This window comes from Rhinolophus sinicus, chromosome 14, assembly GCF_057876585.1.
Source record: "Rhinolophus sinicus isolate RSI-liver-muscle chromosome 14, RSI-T2T, whole genome shotgun sequence".
NCBI lineage: Eukaryota > Metazoa > Chordata > Mammalia > Chiroptera > Rhinolophidae > Rhinolophus > Rhinolophus sinicus.
Window position 1 is genome coordinate 63,798,951 of NC_142514.1, and position 20,210 is coordinate 63,819,160.

At 40.5% G+C, this 20,210-nt stretch overlaps 1 protein-coding gene across 1 annotated transcript; it reads right to left on the bottom strand.

Annotated features, from left to right (window-relative positions):
• Nucleotides 1–3,211: 3,211 nt before the first annotated feature.
• On the bottom strand, nucleotides 3,212–13,930 carry BCL10 (BCL10 immune signaling adaptor). Its single transcript, XM_019710215.3, has 3 exons — nucleotides 12,975–13,930; nucleotides 5,538–5,826; nucleotides 3,212–3,738 (listed from the first exon to the last, which is right to left on the bottom strand). The coding sequence occupies exons 1-3, from the start codon at nucleotides 13,029–13,031 to the stop codon at nucleotides 3,389–3,391; spliced, it is 696 nt and encodes a 231-aa protein (XP_019565774.1). The 5' UTR covers nucleotides 13,032–13,930; the 3' UTR covers nucleotides 3,212–3,388.
• Between the last annotated feature and the right edge of the window lie 6,280 nt (nucleotides 13,931–20,210).

Sequence of the window (20,210 nt, forward strand, 5' to 3'; positions counted from 1 at the left end):
ACCTTCCATCACTGCTGCTGGCCACTCCCTCATGTGGATGCCTGTTTACTGAACCTTGGATCTGACATACTGCATTAGACGGCCCTTCTACAGAGGCCGTCCTCACCCTGTTCCTACCGTCTGCTTCAGGCTCTGATGTTGAACACCCCTATAGACATTTTCCTCACCAGATCAGGCCCTGACACTTTTTGAGTGCACACCTGCCACTGCTGAGCCATGTCCACACTTTTCTTACTATACTCAGGCTCTGAGAGCCCACAGAAGACCACCCATCGGCACCGATATTCTCATTCCATTTAAACCCCAATTCTATATCCCCACCCCCACCTCATGCCATCCATATCCTATTTAGCCTCCTACTCGCCAATCTGGACTCCTACGACTTCCCCCAGCCCTGCTGGTACAGACACTGTACTTGGCCCCACATAGTGGCTTGTGGATTGAACTGTCAAAGAAATGCAGGAAGAGAATGAAAGGGAAAGTTAGAGAAGGGAAACAGGAAGACAAAATTGAACTTTTAAAACACAAATCAGATCATGTGACTCCCTTGCTTAAAACCCTGCAATTGTTTCCCACCCTAGAAATCCAAACTTCTTACAATGGTCTGTAAGCCCTTCCATATCTGATTCTTGCTGTGAAACCTCATCTCAATCCAGGCACCTGAGTTCCCCCGTCACCCCTCACACGTATGTTCCAGCCATACAGGCCTATGTGGTCCTCAGTAACTCATTCCTGCCACAGGGCTTTTGCACTCGATGTTAGTTCTGCCTGAACTTTCCCCTACAACTTCATGTGACTGACTCCTTCCTTCTTATGATTTAGGCCTCAGCTCAATGCTCTGAGAGGACTTCCCTCTTAACGCTATCAATACGCTTTCCTTTTTCTCTCTTACATGCCCTATTTTATATCCATGGCAACAAGAGTTGTCTGGCTTTCCTTGTTTATTTTCTATCTCCCCCAACTAGAATGTGAGTTCTATGAGAACACAGACTTTGTTTTATTATTGTATCTCCAGCACCTCGAATAATGGGTACTAGATAATTATTGAATTAATGATACAAAACATACATAATCTCCACTCTTACCTTTCTGTCATTTAAGAAATGCTGAGAGAATATTGATCTTGGAGTCAAAGAGCCCTGAATTTAAATCCTAAAGAGCTGTGTAATTTTGAGTCATTTACTTTATCCTGAGTTTGTTTTTCATCTGTAAAAAAAAAAAAAGAAAGAAAGAAAGACAATACAACCTACCTTGTAGGGTTGTTATTAAAAACAAGATCACACATGTGGAAAACAAAGCAGTTATTTGGCACCCAGTACAGCTGTGGTTTCCATTTCCAAATATTGTTGCATATTGGAATCGCTTGGAAATCTTTAGACCTCCACACCCAAACATTATGGTTTAATTGGTATGGGGTACAGCCTGAGGATTGACATATTTAAAAGCTCCTCAGGTAATTCTACCATGGGCAGCACAGTTCAGGAACAACTGCAATAAAGGACAACTGTCTGATAATTAAATACTATGGCAAATTAAGAGTAGGCATTTTAGAAGCAGCACCTAAGTTATCTGGGTATTGTTTGTGCTTATAATGAATGCAGCTCTCCTTTCAGAAAGACTTCCTAAGATTACCTTTAACAACTATGGATTGATTTGCTTTTTTTCAGAGTTAACAGTGTACATATTTATCCAGGGAAAGAAGATAAGGCCAGAGTCTAAAACCCTGCTCCCTTTTACACTGCTTAGGTAAGACAGTAACTAATAAAACTTGACTTCTACCATATACTGTACATAAAAATTACTTTGTAATGGATCACAGAACTAATTGTGAAACTAAAACAACTAAGGTTCCAAAAGAAAACACCATCATCATGACATTGGTATAGACAAAGATTCTTGAACAAGAAACAAGAATCATGAATCATAAAAGGACTAACCATAGGACTTAATTAAATACACAAACTAAACCAAAAAACTCCCAAACAAAATTTAAAAACTCAAAACAAACTAACAAAAAATAGAAAAATGCTGTCCTTATCCTGGCTTGCCCCTAATTTGTCAGTGTTTGACCCTTCACTAAAAGTGACATGCAGACCAAAGATGGAATTAGCTTCTTGAAAGACAGCTTACCGTGAAAAGACATGGAGGAAACTTAAATGCATATTGCTAAGTGAAAGAAGCCAATCTGAAAAGACTATCCACTGTATGATTCCAACTATATGACATTCTGAGAAAAACTATAGAGGCAATAGAAAGATCAGTGGTTGCCAGGATAGGAAGGGGGAGGAAAGAGGAGGGATGAATAAGTGGAACACAGGATTTTAAGGGCAGTGAAACCATTCTTTGTGATATTTTATAATTGTGAATACATATTATGCATTTGTCAAACATTGAAGCTCTGTGATCCATTACAAAGTCAAGTTGTCTGTGTCAAAGCAGCCATACATGAATGTCATATGCCTATCACAGAGCTAGTTTATGGCAGGTGTACTTCCTGCTTTCTTTCTAGTGTACCATACTTCCTTATAATTTATAAATGTGTAATGTCAGTCAAACTTTGTTATATAACAAAAAGACAAATCTAGCTAATGTCCGACTTGTTCCAAATAGTATTAAAAATAGACTTCACACATACACCATTTTGTTCTAGTTATTTCAACTCATACAGTGGTTCTCATTAAAACAGAATGAAAAGTACAGAAAAAGTACTTTTAAAAATCTCATTGTAATAACAAGTTTTTGCCACGAGTTTTCTTTAGGAGTGAAAATGATAAAGCAAAGAACGTGAAAAGTCTAAAGAAAATAACATTAATTGTAAAGGTTAGTAAGAAATGTATTTTGGCAAGTTGAGATCTTAGGTGGCTCATACTCTGTTGCTCTGCCTCAGAAGGGGACTCTCAAATGTCTATACAGCAAACTGAGTGGGAAAGAGATTCTTTTCACTACACTGGTAGTTTTCCCATCCGTGATTGGCTTTATTACTGAATAGAAACAGTTTAATCCTGAAAATTTACTGCTGAATGTTGGAAAGGACTATTAGACTGAAAATTTCTACCACAAATGCACTGAGAAAAAAACACATTAGTCTCAGCCTAAGACTCTATTCTCAAATAATGTTCCCTCATAAAATTAGTCTTAAAACATAAAAAAAGTGAAAATACTAAACACCTCAAAAATGAAAAAAATACTGAAAAATACATGATCAACATGATTTTAGCTATTTAAAAGTATGCTTTTATTCCAAAAGTCTATTTACAAAGTGTGCTAACATTGCATTTTGAAAGACATGTATCAGATGTTAATAAGTCATTATTGCAATTTTATAAAAAGATTCATAACCTTTCAAATATTTTTGTGATTAAAAAAATAATTAAAAGGCTATAAACTGTCATTGCCGAAGAGCACGTGATCTTAAGGGAAGAAACATCTCACTCGAATTCCCACAAGTTCCTTCTTCTAACTGTAGCTCTGGGGGCAAAGGAGGAGCCCCAGGGTCCCCGGGTCGGGGAAGTGTAGTTGAAGAGAAGTTAGGATTGTCAGTTCTGCCTACTTCTAGAACAGGCAAATTCATAGAAGAATCAGTAGAAAAAAAGGGGGCCGTGCTGGATTCTCCTTCTGGATGGTACATGACAGTGGATGCTCTCAGTTTCTCAGAGAAATTACTCTCATCTGAATTTGATCTATAGAAGTTGTTTGTCGCTCCATCTGGAAAAGGTTCACAGCTGCTACATTTCAGTCCTATAATAAAATTATTCAGATGTCAATGAAAAAGAAACAAACAAACCTCAGTCCATGCCTATCTTGTAACTTTTTAAAGATTACAAGCTAGTGACCACACAAGCAAAATTTAAACAGTAATTTATAAATTCTGTCATAATCCATTTCACATCTCAATTGCTTTTCTCAATAACTATGAAGTGTACCATTATTTACATTTTCCAGATAAAGCAATAGTTTCTTACATTTGCCAGACATGGCAATAGTCTCAAGGAAGCTAAATGATATGCTATAGTCTATATTTAATTTGTATACTTCTGTACTTAACTATTGAAGGACCTGGAAAAAAATGAAGTAGCTCCTAAAAGTTTTCATAAAATAAGAAATAGCTTTCACAACTAATATTCTTTAGCATTCTGTTACAAAAATAACATTACCCAATAAAAACAAAATTTAAACAGGGCATATAATAAAATTCTGAGTTAATGCCAATTACTGATTCTTGAATCACGGTATTTGAAAGGGATTTCAGAGGTCATCTAGGATAGTCTCTATTAGAGATGAGAAAACAGAGACTCAGAACAGTTAAGTCATGCCCAGCATTCCAGGACTTCTTCGTAAGAAAGTGAGAATTAGATTCCAGGTCTCCTCTTCACATTAAATAGATAATGTCCTGGTTCTCAATCTAACACATTTATTTAAATGACACTGGTTGTTCTTCTGATCAAAGAACTTTACCATATCTAAAAAGTATAGCCAACAATTAGCTTCAGGGTGAAAGGAATAAACACAAACAAAATTTATCTTTCTGTTAAGCTTAGCAAATATTCAACTCCTAACTATCCATAGGCACAGAGCCTCCAGAGTTGACAAATTTTATGTAAAACCTGCAAAGTCTATAAAATACATTTATATGTCATTTTTTCCCACTAGTTTTTCAACTTCACAATACATTCAGCATTTCTGTCCCATGCTATAAACTTTTTTTTAAAACAGAACCCAGAATGGGAAACTTCCAATGTGTTCAAGCATGGACTTAGAGATTGTGAGTTCCTTAAGGGCAGAGTCCTAAATTACTCATTTCTGTATTCCCAGCGCCTAGAAGAGCTGGAGTAGAGCTACATCGCATTCACAATTAATGTTAAGTGCTCTGGAGAGAGAGACAGAGAGTGAGATGGGGCAGGGGAGGGGGGGAAGGGGGGATAGTGCAGGCAAATTACACAGCATTCCAATCAATGTGTGTGCTATGGCGTGAGTGTGAAACAGGAGTGGTGAATTTGCTATTTTCTCCAGCAGTCTCAGTTTCCATGCCTCTCTCATTTTGCCTGACTAAGTGTGATTCTAGTGTTTAAAGTTATGTATAATTTATACATGATTCTTACAAACATAAGCCAACTATTTCATCTTGTGATCAACTGGTGGGAGAAAAACTATCAGAGTTGGACTTATTAAAATATTTTGCCTACATACTATTCTTGATGTGTGATGTGCATTTTCAGGGGTTACTTTTCAATAGATTGATTAATCTTACATTCTGATGACTTTAGAAACAAACCCCTGTGCATACTGGGACTTTAATATAGTTAAATTTTCTAAAAATGGTATTGTTAATGAATATAAATACAAAACCTGAGTGATATTCCACCTTTCCAATGCAGTGACATCATATAAGGTTAAAAAATGCAAACTGAATGTAATTCTGAAGCTTAACTTTTTGAATAAAAGCAAAACAATAACTTCTGAGTTTTTTGTTTTGTTTTGCATTTTACTTTTAAAAGCACTGTTACATTTAAATGAATTCTTTTATATATGATATTTACCTTTCATATGTTCTAGTTTTATATTTCGAAGTTTCAGCACTTCATCTGTAATCTTCTGTATCAGGAAGTTCTGTGTTTTTTCTCGTCGAATAGATTCAACCAGGGTATCTAATCCTTTAGGATTTTCTTGTAAGTAGTCTAATAATTTTCCAGCCCTTTTTCTACTTGATGTTCGGCAAGAAATTTCTTCAGTGTCTTCTCTACTGAGTATTTTTTTTGCACGTAGATGATCAAAATGTCTCTCAGCTATGATTTTTTCACACAGGTACACACGCAAATTTTCTAAAGCCTAAAAGACATAAAATATGCTTCAATGTTATTGTTTAACACCTAAGGAAATTACATAGGTGGCTAATTATTAGTTAGGAATCTTAACTGGTGGGAGAAGACATTTTGAAGTGAGGGAGGCCGAGGCCTTCTAAAATGCGTGCTATAAAGATGAAGGTCCAAGTAGAAAAAGTAGGTCCTAGATTAGACATTTTCCATAGCTTCTGTTCTGTGCTGATCTCATTTTCATACCTAGAAACCAGGACCAGACAACTGTGAGAAAGGGCTGTTCTGATTTAGAAGGCCTGAGTCCATGGAAATACGGTAGTCTGCTGAGGGCTACCTTTACAGGTAAAGATGAGAGCAGAGGCTTCCACACGTTTTAGTTACAATTTATCAAGAAATCCAGGATTAGTCAGGACCAGAGAGGACAACTTAATGAGAGGTCTCATAGTTGAGAACTTTCTCATGTTTGTTTTCCATCTTCCTAGAGTAAAACCACTTTTTTTTTTTAAACAAACACTAACCTAAAAGGGCCCATAATGTGTCTATCTTTGGAGTCAGTAGGAAAGACTATTCTCTAACTCAGTGAGTCATTTGGTAGAAGGAAGGTAGAAAGATGTGGTGGGGGAAAGAAACCTAAAGGAATAGTGAATGTTGGAATTAAAGATATGAAAAAAAAAGGAAATCACAGAAAACAAGGCTAGATCTGAGAAGTTCCTAAGGGGGTTTAATTAGCAGAAAATTGATATGGGTCCCAATAAATGACTTTAATAGTTCAGTGCCAGTGACTGCATTGTAGCTCTTCCACTTACTAGATATGTGATCTTAGGTAAGTAACTTCTCTGTGCCTCAGTTTCCTCATCTGAGTGTTATGAGGAATAAATTAATACATGCAAAGTACTTAGAAAAGTGCCTGCTACATAGTAAGTGATCAATAAATGTTAGTGGTGGTGACATGATCACTAATATGACTCACATCTATCATGAGCAAAAGGCAATGGAAGATCTCAAAAGTACCCTAGTATATGGTAGCAGAAAAGTAGACTAGTTGGGGCCGGCCCGGTGGCTCAGGAGGTTGGAGCTCCATGCTCCTAACTCCGAAGGCTGCCGGTTCGATTCCCACATGGGCCAGTGGGCTCTCAACCACAAGGTTGCCGGTTCGATTCCTCGACTCCTGCAAGGGATGGTGGGTAGTGCCCCCTGCAACTAAGATTGAACACAGCACCTTGAGCTGAGCTACCGCTGAGCTCCCAGATGGCTCAGTTGGTTGGAGCGCATCCTCTCAACCACAAGGTTGCCAGTTCGACTCCCACAAGGGATGGTGGGCTGCGCCCCCTGCAACTAGAAAACTGCAACTGAACCTGGAGCTGAGCTGCGCCCTCCACAACTAAGACTGAAAGGACAACAACTTGACTTGGAAAAAAGTCCTGGAAGTACACACTGTTCTCCTTCTCCCCTTCCCCAATCAAATCTTTAAAAAAAAAAAAAAGTAGACTAGTAAAAGGTTCCTGTAATTCTCAGTTGATTCATTTCACATATTCCTTTCCTTTTTCACACAACAAACATTTCATATATCTAAATGCCTAATATGCCAAGTACTAAGCATGTAGACCAACAAGACTTGAAATCTGCACGCAAAGGGCTCATGGTCTAGTTAGAGAGTACATATCACATGCAAGCCAATAATGATAAAACAATGTGATATGACTCGGGAAGAAAAAATGACTATTGGTTAAGTACTGGGGAGCACAGAATAAGCAATTAATTAACCCTACCTCCAGGACCTGGGATATTTAGAGGCTATACTTTTGCTACAGGCATGAAGGTGTGCAGTGGAGAAAATACTGTGAAGTCTGGGGCAGTTGGAACACAGGCTGCATGTGAGAGGGTGGTGAGGAACGCAGTTAAGAAGGAAAACTGGGGTTGGATGACAGAAGAATTTTTATAACATGTTGAGGAACACACATTTCCCTGTAGCCAAAAGAATCATGCAAGGTTGATAAATAAGCAATAAGAAGCAATAAGAAAACTTTTGCAGAGGACCGGGGGGGAGCCAAAACTGGGGTCAAAGGAGACCAATTAGAAGACTGCTGCCATATCTTACATATGTTGAGTGCATGAATTTAAGCTGTGGGGATGGAGAGAGAGACGACTAGATTTAAAAGATAAACTCCTTGAAAAACCTCACCTATTGTCCTTTCTATCACCGACGTGGTAATTCCCAAATTTGGGTATGTGATCAAGACTTTCTCCACCTAGACATCCCAAAGGTAATTCAAATTCAACATGTCCAAAAGCAAATTTATCTTCCCCTATTCTTTTGTTCTAATAGTCTCAACTCATTTGCGAGTATCGCCACCCATCCAATCATGCTATAAACCTACCATGATCCATGATCCTTGACTTTCCCTCTTTCACTCACTTGCCACATCTAATCACCCATCCACCAAGCCCTGACACTCTACCTCTTATATTTATCGAGTTCATCTCTATCGTTAGCATTACTTTAGTTAGTTCAGGTCTTTTTGCATGGACTTTTAACCTAGCTATACTTCCTACTTCTCTCCTCCCCCTCAAATTTCCCCTTCACACATATATCAGATTTTCCAAATTTTCAAGAGAAAATCAGTTATATGAACTCTAATGTTGAAATGCTGTCAGTTCATTTTTTTAAAAATTTAAAACACTGTGTGTTCCACCCCTGCCTTAAAAGGATAAATTTCCTCAACAATGGCAGAATAGTAGAAAAGAGCATGGCTCTAGACTCAGAGCAACCGCATTTCAAATCCTCAATCTGTCACATACTTCTGTGAGAGCTGGAGCAAGCTACTTACCTCTCTAAGCTTCCGGTTCCTTAGTGATAAAATGATACTTACTTTAGAGGACCTCTAGGACTGAATGAGACGATGCATATGAAGACTTGACAGTCTCTGATACACAGTAAGTACTACACAGTAAGTACTCAATAATAGCTAATATAATGGCAGGCAGGGCGCTCCATAGTATGGATCCTACCTACATTTCCAGCTTAATTTATCACCATCTCTATATGTCCTGGTAATTTATGCTGTACCTGAAACTGCTGTTTGTCTTTCTTTACGATGTTATCTTTGTCTTGCTTTCTCTTCTCATACCCCACGTCGCTATTCATTCTTTAAGATTCAGGACAGCAGTCATCTCCCTCAGGAAGTTTTCCCTAAGTTTCCCAGAACAAGCTAGGCACCCCTCTCCTCTGTTCTTACAGTACCCTGTGTACACGTTTCACTTTTCCATAAACCAGGACTCCACTGCTCATCTCCCGATTCATTCCCAGACCCTTCCATTCTGTCTCACGACTCTTCTCAAAGTCACCAATGACCTCCTTAATGCCAAATCTGGTAATTTTCAGTCTTCACCTTACTTTTCAGCAGCATGGACACAGTTGACCATGCCTTTCTTGAAATGCTCTTCTTGTCTTACCACACTCTCCTGGCTTTCTTCCCATTTCTGTGGCTCATAACTTCTCACTTTAACTTTTCTATGATCTCCCTTTCCCCGTCTAGCTCCCAACTCCCTAAGTGAACTTATTCAATCCACATTTATATTTTCAGCTCAGATCTCTTTTCTGATCTTCAGACTTGTGGGTCTAGTTGCTGATTTGACATTTCCGCATACTAATCTGATTCCACTCTATTCCCAGTTCCTATATACAATCCATCACCAAGGCCTATAATTTCCTTTTCAAAAATTCATCTGGAATTCTCTAGCTGCATCCATTTCCACTGCCTTCAATCTGACCCAAATCACCACCATCTCTCAAATATATAAATTCTAAGAGTCTCCTGGTTTCCCTCTTTTCACTTTTGCTCTCCTCAGTCCATAAAATAGGCAGAGGGATCTTTTAAAAATATAATTCTTCAATAGGTCCCTACTACACTTGGGGAAAAAAAATCCAAACACTTTACTACCATCTATTAAGACCCTTCATGATCTGGCTCTAGCCCACTTTCCTCCTAATTTCACCTCAGGGAACCCTCTCCTCTGCCTTCTTCCAATTTCCCCAAGTCACCAAGATCCTCCTATTTTAGGTCCTTTGCAAATTCTATTCTGCCTGGAATGCTCTTCCCTGAGTTCTGTCATATCTCTCAGGAACCAATTTAAATGTAAGTTTCCCTGACCATATTATCTCAAGTAGATGCCCCCCGTTACTGTCTCAACATCTGTCTGTCTCCTTCATAGTACTTACCATCATTTGTAATTACACATTTATTTGTTTTCAACCCTAATGACCTGTATGTTTGAAGCAGGCAAACACCAGGTATGTTTTGTTCTACTCTGTATACCCTGCACTTAGCAGAATGCTAAGTAGACAGTGTTTTGGATGAATGTAAAATTCATTGCACTTATTTTGTAATTTGTTAATTATCATTTTAAGTCTATCTCTCTCCTCCCAAGAAATCAAGCTCTTTTCGAACTAGGATTGTATCTTAGTTTTAAATTTTTAAACTGTTAGATGCAACTACAGTATCAGCCTCACAGCAGCATGTAACCCGTGTTTAATTCAACTGAACTAAATTCCACCAAAAAAATGAGGTAAAAAGCTAGATGGGGCAGGAAGGAAAAGGAGTATAGTGAAGAAGTGGGAGTTTGCAGGAGGACGGGTGATGGTATACTATTCATCAAGACAGAGACTACAGTAGGAACAGCAAGCATCTTTGGGGGAGGGATAATAAAAAGTTCAATTTTAGACAAGGTGAGGAATCTGCATGACATAAAGTGGATTTCCAGTAGATACCTGGAAATAAGTGCCTATAGTTCAGAGAGAAGAAAGTTCAAATATGTGGCTGATAACTGTCTAAGGCAGGGGTGTCCAAACCGCGGCCCGCAGGCAAACTGCGGCCCAGGATCCATTGTTAATTGGCCCGCAGCAAATTCCAAAACTATATTTAGTTTACTTAAATAAACCAGGTGAGGCACTAGTACTTCACCTCAAGTGAGTGGCCCGGCTATTTGTGTACTTTACCGCATATGGCCCTTGGTGAAAAACATTGAAAAAAGTTTGGACACCCCTGGTCTAAGGTCATAAACAATTTTGAAAATATCATGAAAAATATTTCTAAGAAAAATATGTACACATACTTTTTTTCCATAGACCTCCTGAAACCCATCCTTGACTCCCCAAGGTTATGAATTTCTGATATAGCTGTAAAATGAAACCATGGAGATGAATATCAACGAACTGATAGAAAAAAATAAAGACCTGGAAGCCACTCTTCACATCTGCGTTGGCATACAAGTTTTATATCCTCCCACTTGTAACCTCTCACTGCCTGTTTTATCTGCTGTAAAATGGGAATGACAATTATCTCCCTTAGACATTGTTGTAAAGATTAATGGGTTGGTACAACCGCTATGGAAGGCAGTGTGGAGGTTCCTCAAAAATTTAAGAATACAATTACCATGTGACCCAGGAATCCCTCTCCTGTGTATCTACCCAAAAAATCTGAAAACATTTATCCATAAAGACATGTGTGCTCCAATGTTCACTGGAACTTTATTTACGGTGACCAAGACAAACAACCAAAATGTCCTTCGATAGAAGAATGGATAAAGAAGTTGTGGTAGATCTACACAATGGAATACTATTCGGCGGTAAGAAAAGATGAAATAGTACCATTTGTGACAACATGGATGGATCTTAAGATTATAATGCTAAGTGAAATAAGTCAGACAGAAAAAGCAGAGAACCATATGATTTCACTGATATGTGGTATATAAAACTGAAAACAACAAAAGAACAAGACAAACAAATGAAGGACTAAAAACTCATAGACACAGACGCTAGTTTAGGGGTTACCAGAGGGTAAGGAGGAAGGAGGGCTCTAGAAGAGGGTAAATGGGGTCTAATATATGGTGATGGAAAGAGAACTGACTCTCTTGGTGAACACACAATGTGAGATATAGATAATGTATTACGGAATTGTACACCTGAAATCTATGTAACTTTACTAACAATTGTCACCCTACAAACTTTAATTAAAAAAGCAAGCCTAGTTTTTGAAGTTCATGGTTTTACTGGCACAAATCTTAAGTAAGACAAAATTCATTTATTCTATATTAGTTATCAATGTCCCAGTCTTTTATCAACTAAATGTAAAACAGGGGCCTGATCCTCATTTTTTGTATCTTTCCAGGCCCAAGGACAGTACTTTCCATACAGTAAGTGTTCCATAAATATCTGCTGAATGAGGAAACTAAGGCATACTGCTATTGAGTCATACTAACTGTAATTATGAGTACAGTGTAATAAAACCTTACAGGGGAGAGAAAAGGAAGCGATTTGAAGTAGATGAACATTCACAAAGATGAAACTGTGAGTTTTGTAGTGTTAAACCAAAGCACACCTCATGTTGTTTGTTTTTAATTTGAATTAATATATTTTAGTGGCATTCACATAGGTCTTATACTGCAAAACAACTGAAAGCAAAGGAAAAGGAGAAACAAGTCATACCTCAACAAAGTCATTCTTTAAGAATATATATTAAGATTTTCTGCAGCAACCAAGCAAAAGAGTAAAATTTAGCTATTGAATATTTACGGTGTTTGCTTGTAAATTACTTCTCGGCTACACGTATTCAACCCCCTCCCCTCAATTTAAATATGTGGGCGTTTGCTTACTAGGGGAATTCCAGATCGTGCTTTCAGCTGTTGAGCTTCCTCAACCCCTTTTGCAAAAGTGTTTCACATATTTGCTCCACTGCTTGGGATCCTTCATCGGGTCCAGCCTCCAGGTCGAGCCAGCAGCCTGGACAGTCTGACTCAAAGACGAACCTGAGCCGCTGAGCTCTAACAACGCGGCACCAAAGCGCAGGGGGGTAAAACCCCCAGGGGACAGGTGAGGAGTGGGCAAGAAGCAGACAATGAAGCCACGCTCCACTGAAGAATCAGGCTTCAGAAACCCAAGCCCTGCTTTTGGCGATTCAAAACTTGGACTGACACGTCGCCCAAGGATAACTTCCACCAAGGTCCCTCGAATGCAGGGCCCACTGCCGACCGGTTCCCTCCTCGACCCACAGGCTCCTCCTCCCACGCAGACTCCGGGTTTCCGCTTTCCTCGCCCGCGGGGCTGCAGCCCGCCCCCGCCCGCCCCCAGCCCTCGGGGCGCCTGGGTAAGGCTGTGCTACTCACGTCCTTCTTCACTTCAGTCAGGTCCTCTTCTGTGAGGGACGGCGCGATGGGCTCCATGGCGGAGGCGGGCGATGGCGCTTCTTCCGGGTCCGGGAGCTCGGGTTGAGCCGCTCCCCCTAAACCGGAGGCTTCGGCCTCCGGATGAGAGACAAGAAGCGGAGACGGAGCGGTTCAGAAGGAAGAGGGCTGCCCCTTGGAAAACAGGGGTCTCGGAAGTCACACTGTGGCGCTTCCGGCTCTGCCTGTACAGCCGCCACAACCGGAGACCCAGGGCAGAAAGACGCGGCCCGCGGCCCCGCGTTCCTTCCCTCTCCTACAGGCTCCAGCGCAGGTGCGGCAGGGCCTCGGCAGAGCCCGCCCCATCCCTGCGGCAGCCAATCGGTGCCAGCCCGCGGGCCAACCTGTCTCCGCCCTCCCGGCCCGAGCCTTTAAGGAGTGGCTTCGCTTACATCCTCCAGGTCTTTTGCGTGTGACACCCGGTTGGCCTCCCGGAAAGGCAACGTTTCCGTGGGTGGAGCCGGTTGCTGCTGTGCGGGCGGACCCTCCCGGCGTTTGCCGACTGCTCACTGGTGGAGTCTGGTCTCGGCTGATCTGTGCCTTTGGGTTCCTCCCCTTTTCCCAGACCTTGCTCTACAATTTCCTGTTGCTGTGTTTGCCCACTCAAGTTTTTAAATTGTTTGATCACACGCAGGCACGCGCGCAGGCGCACACACTCACAACCTAACTACAATACTAAAGAAAGTTTTGAAAGAGCAGAACCACCTACAATCCCACCACTTTAACATGTAATTTATTGTATGCATGCTGTTTATTATAAACGTATTTCCATATTCTGTGTAATGAAGCTAGATCTACCTCAATAGATCTGCTGTGAGAATTAAATATAAATGTAAAGTTCTTAGAGGTACTTGGCACAGTAAGCACTCAATTTATTATTTATTATCTTGTATTATTCAAACATTTATTGAGTCCTTACTAATATGTTCTAGGCATCTTATCCTATAAGAGTTCTCCCATTTTACTGGGGAGACTGATGAACAGACAGCCATTCCCAGAATGGTATTCTAATAGAGGTGTATGCAAAGAAACATGAGCAAGTGGGTGAGAGGCTCAACACCGAACCCTGGGCCCAACTTTAGGGTGGACAATATGCTAAATAAACTAGATGGTATTTGAAGCTGTCATGCAGAGACTCATGTGGGGTCTCTTGTCCCACTCCCCATATAAGAATGCAGGACATGGTGAGGCCAAAAAGGAATGCCCACAGAGTTATAGATAGGGGATTCATGCCACTATAGTCTCTCTGGCGGCTAGGTTAAAGACACAGGAAGCAGGAGCCACACTATCCGCAACCTGCCATCCACATCTCTGTCTGCCAACCAACCAACCCCAGCTAGCTGCAATCTGCCATGCCAACTGCAATCCGCTCTTGCTAGCTCAGCCACCATCTTCTTGCCAGCCCTCATTTGCTGCTAGCGTAGCCACGGCAGTTATATTAGTGGCCAATGCCTCACTGCTGACGGCCAACCAGCCATTTACTACCAGAGTGAGCACCTTTCCACGTGAGGGCGAGAGCCTGGAAACTGCACTCCTGGCTCTGTCCCCACAGAAGCTATAAGGGTAGATAAAAATGACAAGAGAACCAAGGACAAACTGGGGAGCTGAACATTTAAGGGGAAAAGAAAGGGAAAGAACCAGAAAAAAAAATGCTGCCAAAGCCACACCAATGTAGTTTTGATCACAACACAGGGATTCCGCATTTAACGTTAACATTGTGTCATATGTCTTTTTCCACATTGATACACAATACTTTTTCTGATTGCTTAATATTCCACCACCGTGGTATTACCCAATTTACTTAACCATTTGTTGTTTCATTTCACAAATATTTATTGAATGTTAACTAAATGCCAGACTGTTCTAGGTAATGAGGAAACAGCTGCGAGCCGCGCAGATGAATTTCCCTTTCCTCCTGGAGTTTAAATTCTAGTGTACTCGTATGTGTGTTTCAGGCAGGGCAGATAGACATTTGAGAAATGTTGTATAAATAATGTCAGAAGATGATAAATACTAAGAGAAAATATAAAACAGGGAAGTAGGATGAGGCTTTGCGGAGTGGTAACATTTAAAATAGGGTAGTTAATAATAGACCTCCCTGAAAGGGGGAGATTTGAGTTACCACTTGAAGCAAGGGAGGGAATGAACCATGTGGACATGGACAAAGAACCTAAGAGCAGAGAGAAGAATCAACAAAAAGGATCCAGTGTGACTGGGAAGGAGATGAGATCCTTGTGTGCCAGTGTAAAAGTTTACTCTGACTTTGCTCTGAGTCATATGGGCTTGCTTACTCTGAGTCAGATGGGAAGCCACTGGAGAGTTCCAAACAGAGGAGTGACTTGGTCCGATTTATGATTTGAAAGGGAGCACTTTCACTGTCTCCTTGAGGTAAGGAGGATGGAAGAGGGGAAACTAGTTAGGAGCTATTGTCATAATCCAGGCCCCAGGACGTGGTGGCTCAGACCACAATTGGTAGCTGGTGGTGAGAACATATTGAGAAGTGGGGAAGTGATTTCATTTCCTTTTAAAAGAATCTGAGTAAAGAGTAGACTGTAGGTGTAAGGGTGGAAACAGAGAGACAGGCTGGAGGCTATTACAGTGATCCAGGCAAAGATGGAGGGTGGTGTGACCAGGGTGGGAGCAGCGGTGAGCACTCCTCCATGGTTACCCTAAGTTATTCCAAAATTTTCATTATAATATTTGTCCCCAAATTTTTCATCTACCTGTTCCCCATCTTTTTTTCTTTTGAAATATGATTTCCTTTGCATAAATTCCCAGGAGCAGGAGCACAGACCCCAAGGAAATGATTATTTTCTGTCTTTTCATATATATTTTCACAGGTTCGCTCCACACTGTTTCATCCATGTGTGGGAATGAACTGTTTTGCTATAACCATACCAGCTCTGCTGATGAAAGAGGGGATTCAGTACACATCAAAGCAAAGTGATTTGAATGATGCCAATTTGAGACACCCATTTTGATCTAGCCGTCATGATTTTGGTGTTCTATTTTTAAATTTTTTTTTTTTTTTTTGGGGAATATTGGGGAACAGTGTGTTTTTCTAGGACCCATCAGCTCCAAGTCAGGTCATTGTCCTTCAGTCTTAGTTGCAGCGGGCGCAGCCCACCATCCCATGTAGGAATTGAACTGGCAACCTTGTTAAGAGCTTGCACTCTAACCAACTGAGCCATCCGGCCACCCTTTCTGTTCTTTGTTAAGTGAAACATTCAAACACACCAAACTATAAAGAATAATATTACAAACACCCTGCGTTCATTAGTAAGATTTAACAAATATTGATATTTTGCCACATTTGCTTCTGTTATGGCTTTTGATTACCCAATGTTAGTGGCAGACATCGCTGATTCTTGAGACTTCTTTCATGATGTTACTGTGCATCTGACTCTTTCCCTGTCGTTGACCATCATTTCATTTGTGACACCTCCAATGTTCTTCCATCCTTGATATTCATTCCCTTATTTATTTATTTAACTAAAAAGTTGTGTCTGCTATGTGTCAGAAGTGGGAGTTATGGAATGAGGATCAGGGGTTGGGTGGAACTGAGTAAGGAGTTTAGGGATTTTTAACAGCTGAAAATTTAATATTTTGTTTTTGAGGACATGTCTCAATGTTCCCAAGTCAAGTTGTATGTGTCAAAGCAGCCATATATGAATGTCATATGCCTATCACAGAGCTAGTTCATGGCAGGTGTAGTTCCTGTGTTCTTTCTAGTGTACCATACTTCCTTCATAAGCAAACTCACTTCCCCTTCTCTGCTAAATCACAGGATCAGACTGTAGGGAAGGTTGGGCATGTTTTCAAGAAAGTAGTCCTGCCCGGTCTCTATCTTGCAATAATTCTACCTCCATCCCCTCCTCAACTTCTAGGTGCACCATCTGCCTCCTATAGTGAAATACAAGGCGTCTGATAAATATACTGTGAAGAAAACAGTTTCGGTGCTGCAAACACAAGGTAGCATATCATAGTTGTTAAGAATGAAGCTGTTTGGCATCTGACCAACCTAGGCTGGTATAATAGTTTCCTAGGGCTGCTGTAACAAATTACCACAAACTGTGTGGCTTAAAACAATAAACATTTATTCTCTCATAGTTCTGGGGGCTGGAATTCCAATATAGTCAGGGCCATGCTCCCTCTAAAGGCTCTAGGGAAGCATCTTTCCTTGCCTCCTCCTAGCTTCTGGTGGTTGCAGGCAACCCTTGGCATTCTTAGCCTGTGGCAGCATAACTCCAATCTCTGCCTCCATCTTTACATGGCCTTCTTTTCTGTTTTCTTCCTATGCCTCTGCCTCCAAAGTTGTTTCTTCTTCTCTTGGGACACTAATAATTGGATTTAGGGCACGCTCTAATCCTATATGACCCTATCTTAACTTGATTACATCTGAAAAGATACTATTTTCAAATAAGGTCACATTCCGAGGTGCCACTGGACATGAATTTTGGGAAGACACTGTTCAACTCAGTGCAGTTGGATTCTAGATTTGCCAATTATTGACTGTATGACCTGGGAACAATTAATAAGCATTCAATAAAGATAGCTCTGATAGGAATGCGGGGGGAGGGAAGAGGAAACCATTTCTGACAGACAAGACAATTTGAAAGAGGTGTCATTGAACTGGGCCAGAGGATTTTCATAGGTGGAACTTTAACTGTTATTTAATAATTCATTACAAAACTTCCTGTGAGATACCAGGTGGTATGCTGGGCAATGAATTCTATTCCAAGTGATTTTGAATCATAAGCTTCCTGTAAATATTTTTTGGGAAAAAAGTGGCCAGTTCTGAGACAGACACCCCTGGATTTTAATGACAGGGGTGGAATTCAAAATGACAATATGTGGTGGAATTCAGACATTTTAGCTCAGGGGCCTATGAAGACTGGAGGTGGTCCTGCTCCCAGGCGTGGCTTCCAGTTCAGGAAGGAAGGACCAGGAGGGTGCAGGTGATAAGCGTGGACCTGAACAAACTCTCTGAGGACATTCACAAGTGTACCCTAAGACTAGTAATTTTTGGGGCTGGTGAGGGACCCAGAGAGAGGGGATCATTTTCTCTGCCTTCCCCCTGGAAGACTGTTGGTTTGGAGAATGAGGACAGGAATTTGGTATTAGAGGCTTTCGTGTTTATGGGACAAGATACCTTGAACATAATTGAGGGAGGCAATATCCCATCTACTAGCAGGGAAATCTTGAGCGAGGGGCTAGATCTCCCAGTTGTACAGCTGCCTGAGAAGAAACAATCACTAGCAATTTATTTCATACTCTCTTTGAGCCAAGCACGTTACATTTGCTGTTGCAATTTAATCCCTGAAACAGTCCTTCCAGGTAGGCTTTACAAATGAGAAATCTGAGGCTAGAAAATATGATTTGCCCAAAGCCACTCTTCTACCAAGTAGCAGAACAAGGATTCGAACTCAGCTCCGTCTGGTAACAAGGCCAGTGTTCTTAATTACTAGCAGTGGACTGAGCTAACTGCTTCAGAGCATAGTGATTCAGAGGAGCTAGGATTCTCAAACATTCCTGGGACAAGGCAAGAGGTATAATGCAGGTCAGTCCCACTGCAGACCAATTTTTTAAAATCTCTGGAAGCCTGAACAGTGATAGTTTTTTTCCTAACAGTTCTGTTGAGATATAATTCATTTATCATACAATTCACCTATTTAAAGAGTAAAATTCAATAATTTTTAGTATATTCACAGAGTTGTGCAACCGTCACCACAATCAATTTTAGAATATTTCATCACTCCTAAAAAAAACCCCAAAACCCAAAAAACTGTACCCTTTATCCTTCACCCTCACTCTTCCCATCTTTCGTAGCCTAGGCAACCATTCATTCACTGTCTGTCTCTGTAGATTTGCCTATTCTGGACATTTAATATAAATGGAATGATACATGACCTTTGCTTGGCTTCTTTCACTTCATATAATGTTTTGAAGTTTCATCCATGTTGTAGCAGGAGTCAGTACTTCGTTCCTTTTTATGGCTAAATAATATTCCACTGTTTGGATACACCACATTTTGTTTATGCATTCATAAATTGGCAAACATTTGGATTATTTCCACTTTTTAGCTACTATAAATAATACTGTTATTATGAACATTTGTGTACAAGTTATTGTGTGAACATGTGTTTTCATTTCTCTTGGGTATATGTATATATCCAGGAGTGGAATTGTTGAGTCACATGGTAATTCTGTGTTTAAACTTTCAAGGAGCAGTGGTAGTTTTGAAAACTTCCCAGTTGAATCATATGATTCATTAGAATCATAGTCAAGGCTGAGAACTAATGATTTCAACAGGATGGTGAAACACAGGACACACTCTGAGAGCTTCAAGGGAGACATTTCGTAACCTTTGGGGATCCCTGTGGGACAGTGAGGTTGATTCATAGATAGTTTTCCAGCTGTACCCAAGATAATAGTCATTGCTATTAACATGCAGGGAAATGTGCCTTAGTGCCCTGCTCTTAATTCTATTCGATTTAACATTTATATAAATGACTTTAGGGGATGAATATCCGGAGCAAGAATTGTCAAACTTTTTTTAACTGTGCAATCCTTTTTTCCAGTGAAATCCTCTGTGGAAGCTGAAAAGATAAAACAGGTGAAGGTGGAGAAGAGGTTGGGTTCTGAAGGCCCTGCCTGCTGGGCCTGTAGACTCTTCCTCTTTTGCCCTCATGCCCAGCCCCACCACTTCTGAGACCCTCCTCACAATACCCAGGGTTTCATAGAGCATCATTGGAAAACTAGTGACCCAGAAGGTATTTTTAAAATGAACTTGTCGGGAACCCAAAACTGAGAACATAAAATACATTTAGTGACAGACTCAGCGTCAAGATGAACTCTAATAGGGATTAATATAAAACAAACAAAAGCAAACCCAAACCGAACTTCTCCGGAGTGGGTTATACTGAGGAGTAAAAAGTTTTATTTTCTGCAAGGTATTCAAGCATATCCCAGACAAGTTTTTCTATGAAGAAGCCATCAAAGGGGATTCAAACACCAGAAGATGAGATAGTTGGCCTGAATGATGTTGACAGTGGCCAGAACTCTAAGCCTTTGAAAGACCGTGTTCATACTCCAGAGTCATTTGTACCTTGGGGATCTCTGCTAGATAGGGGAAGGGCCTTGGTCTGCAGGATAGGAAGTGGTTGTTTGTTTCCTTTA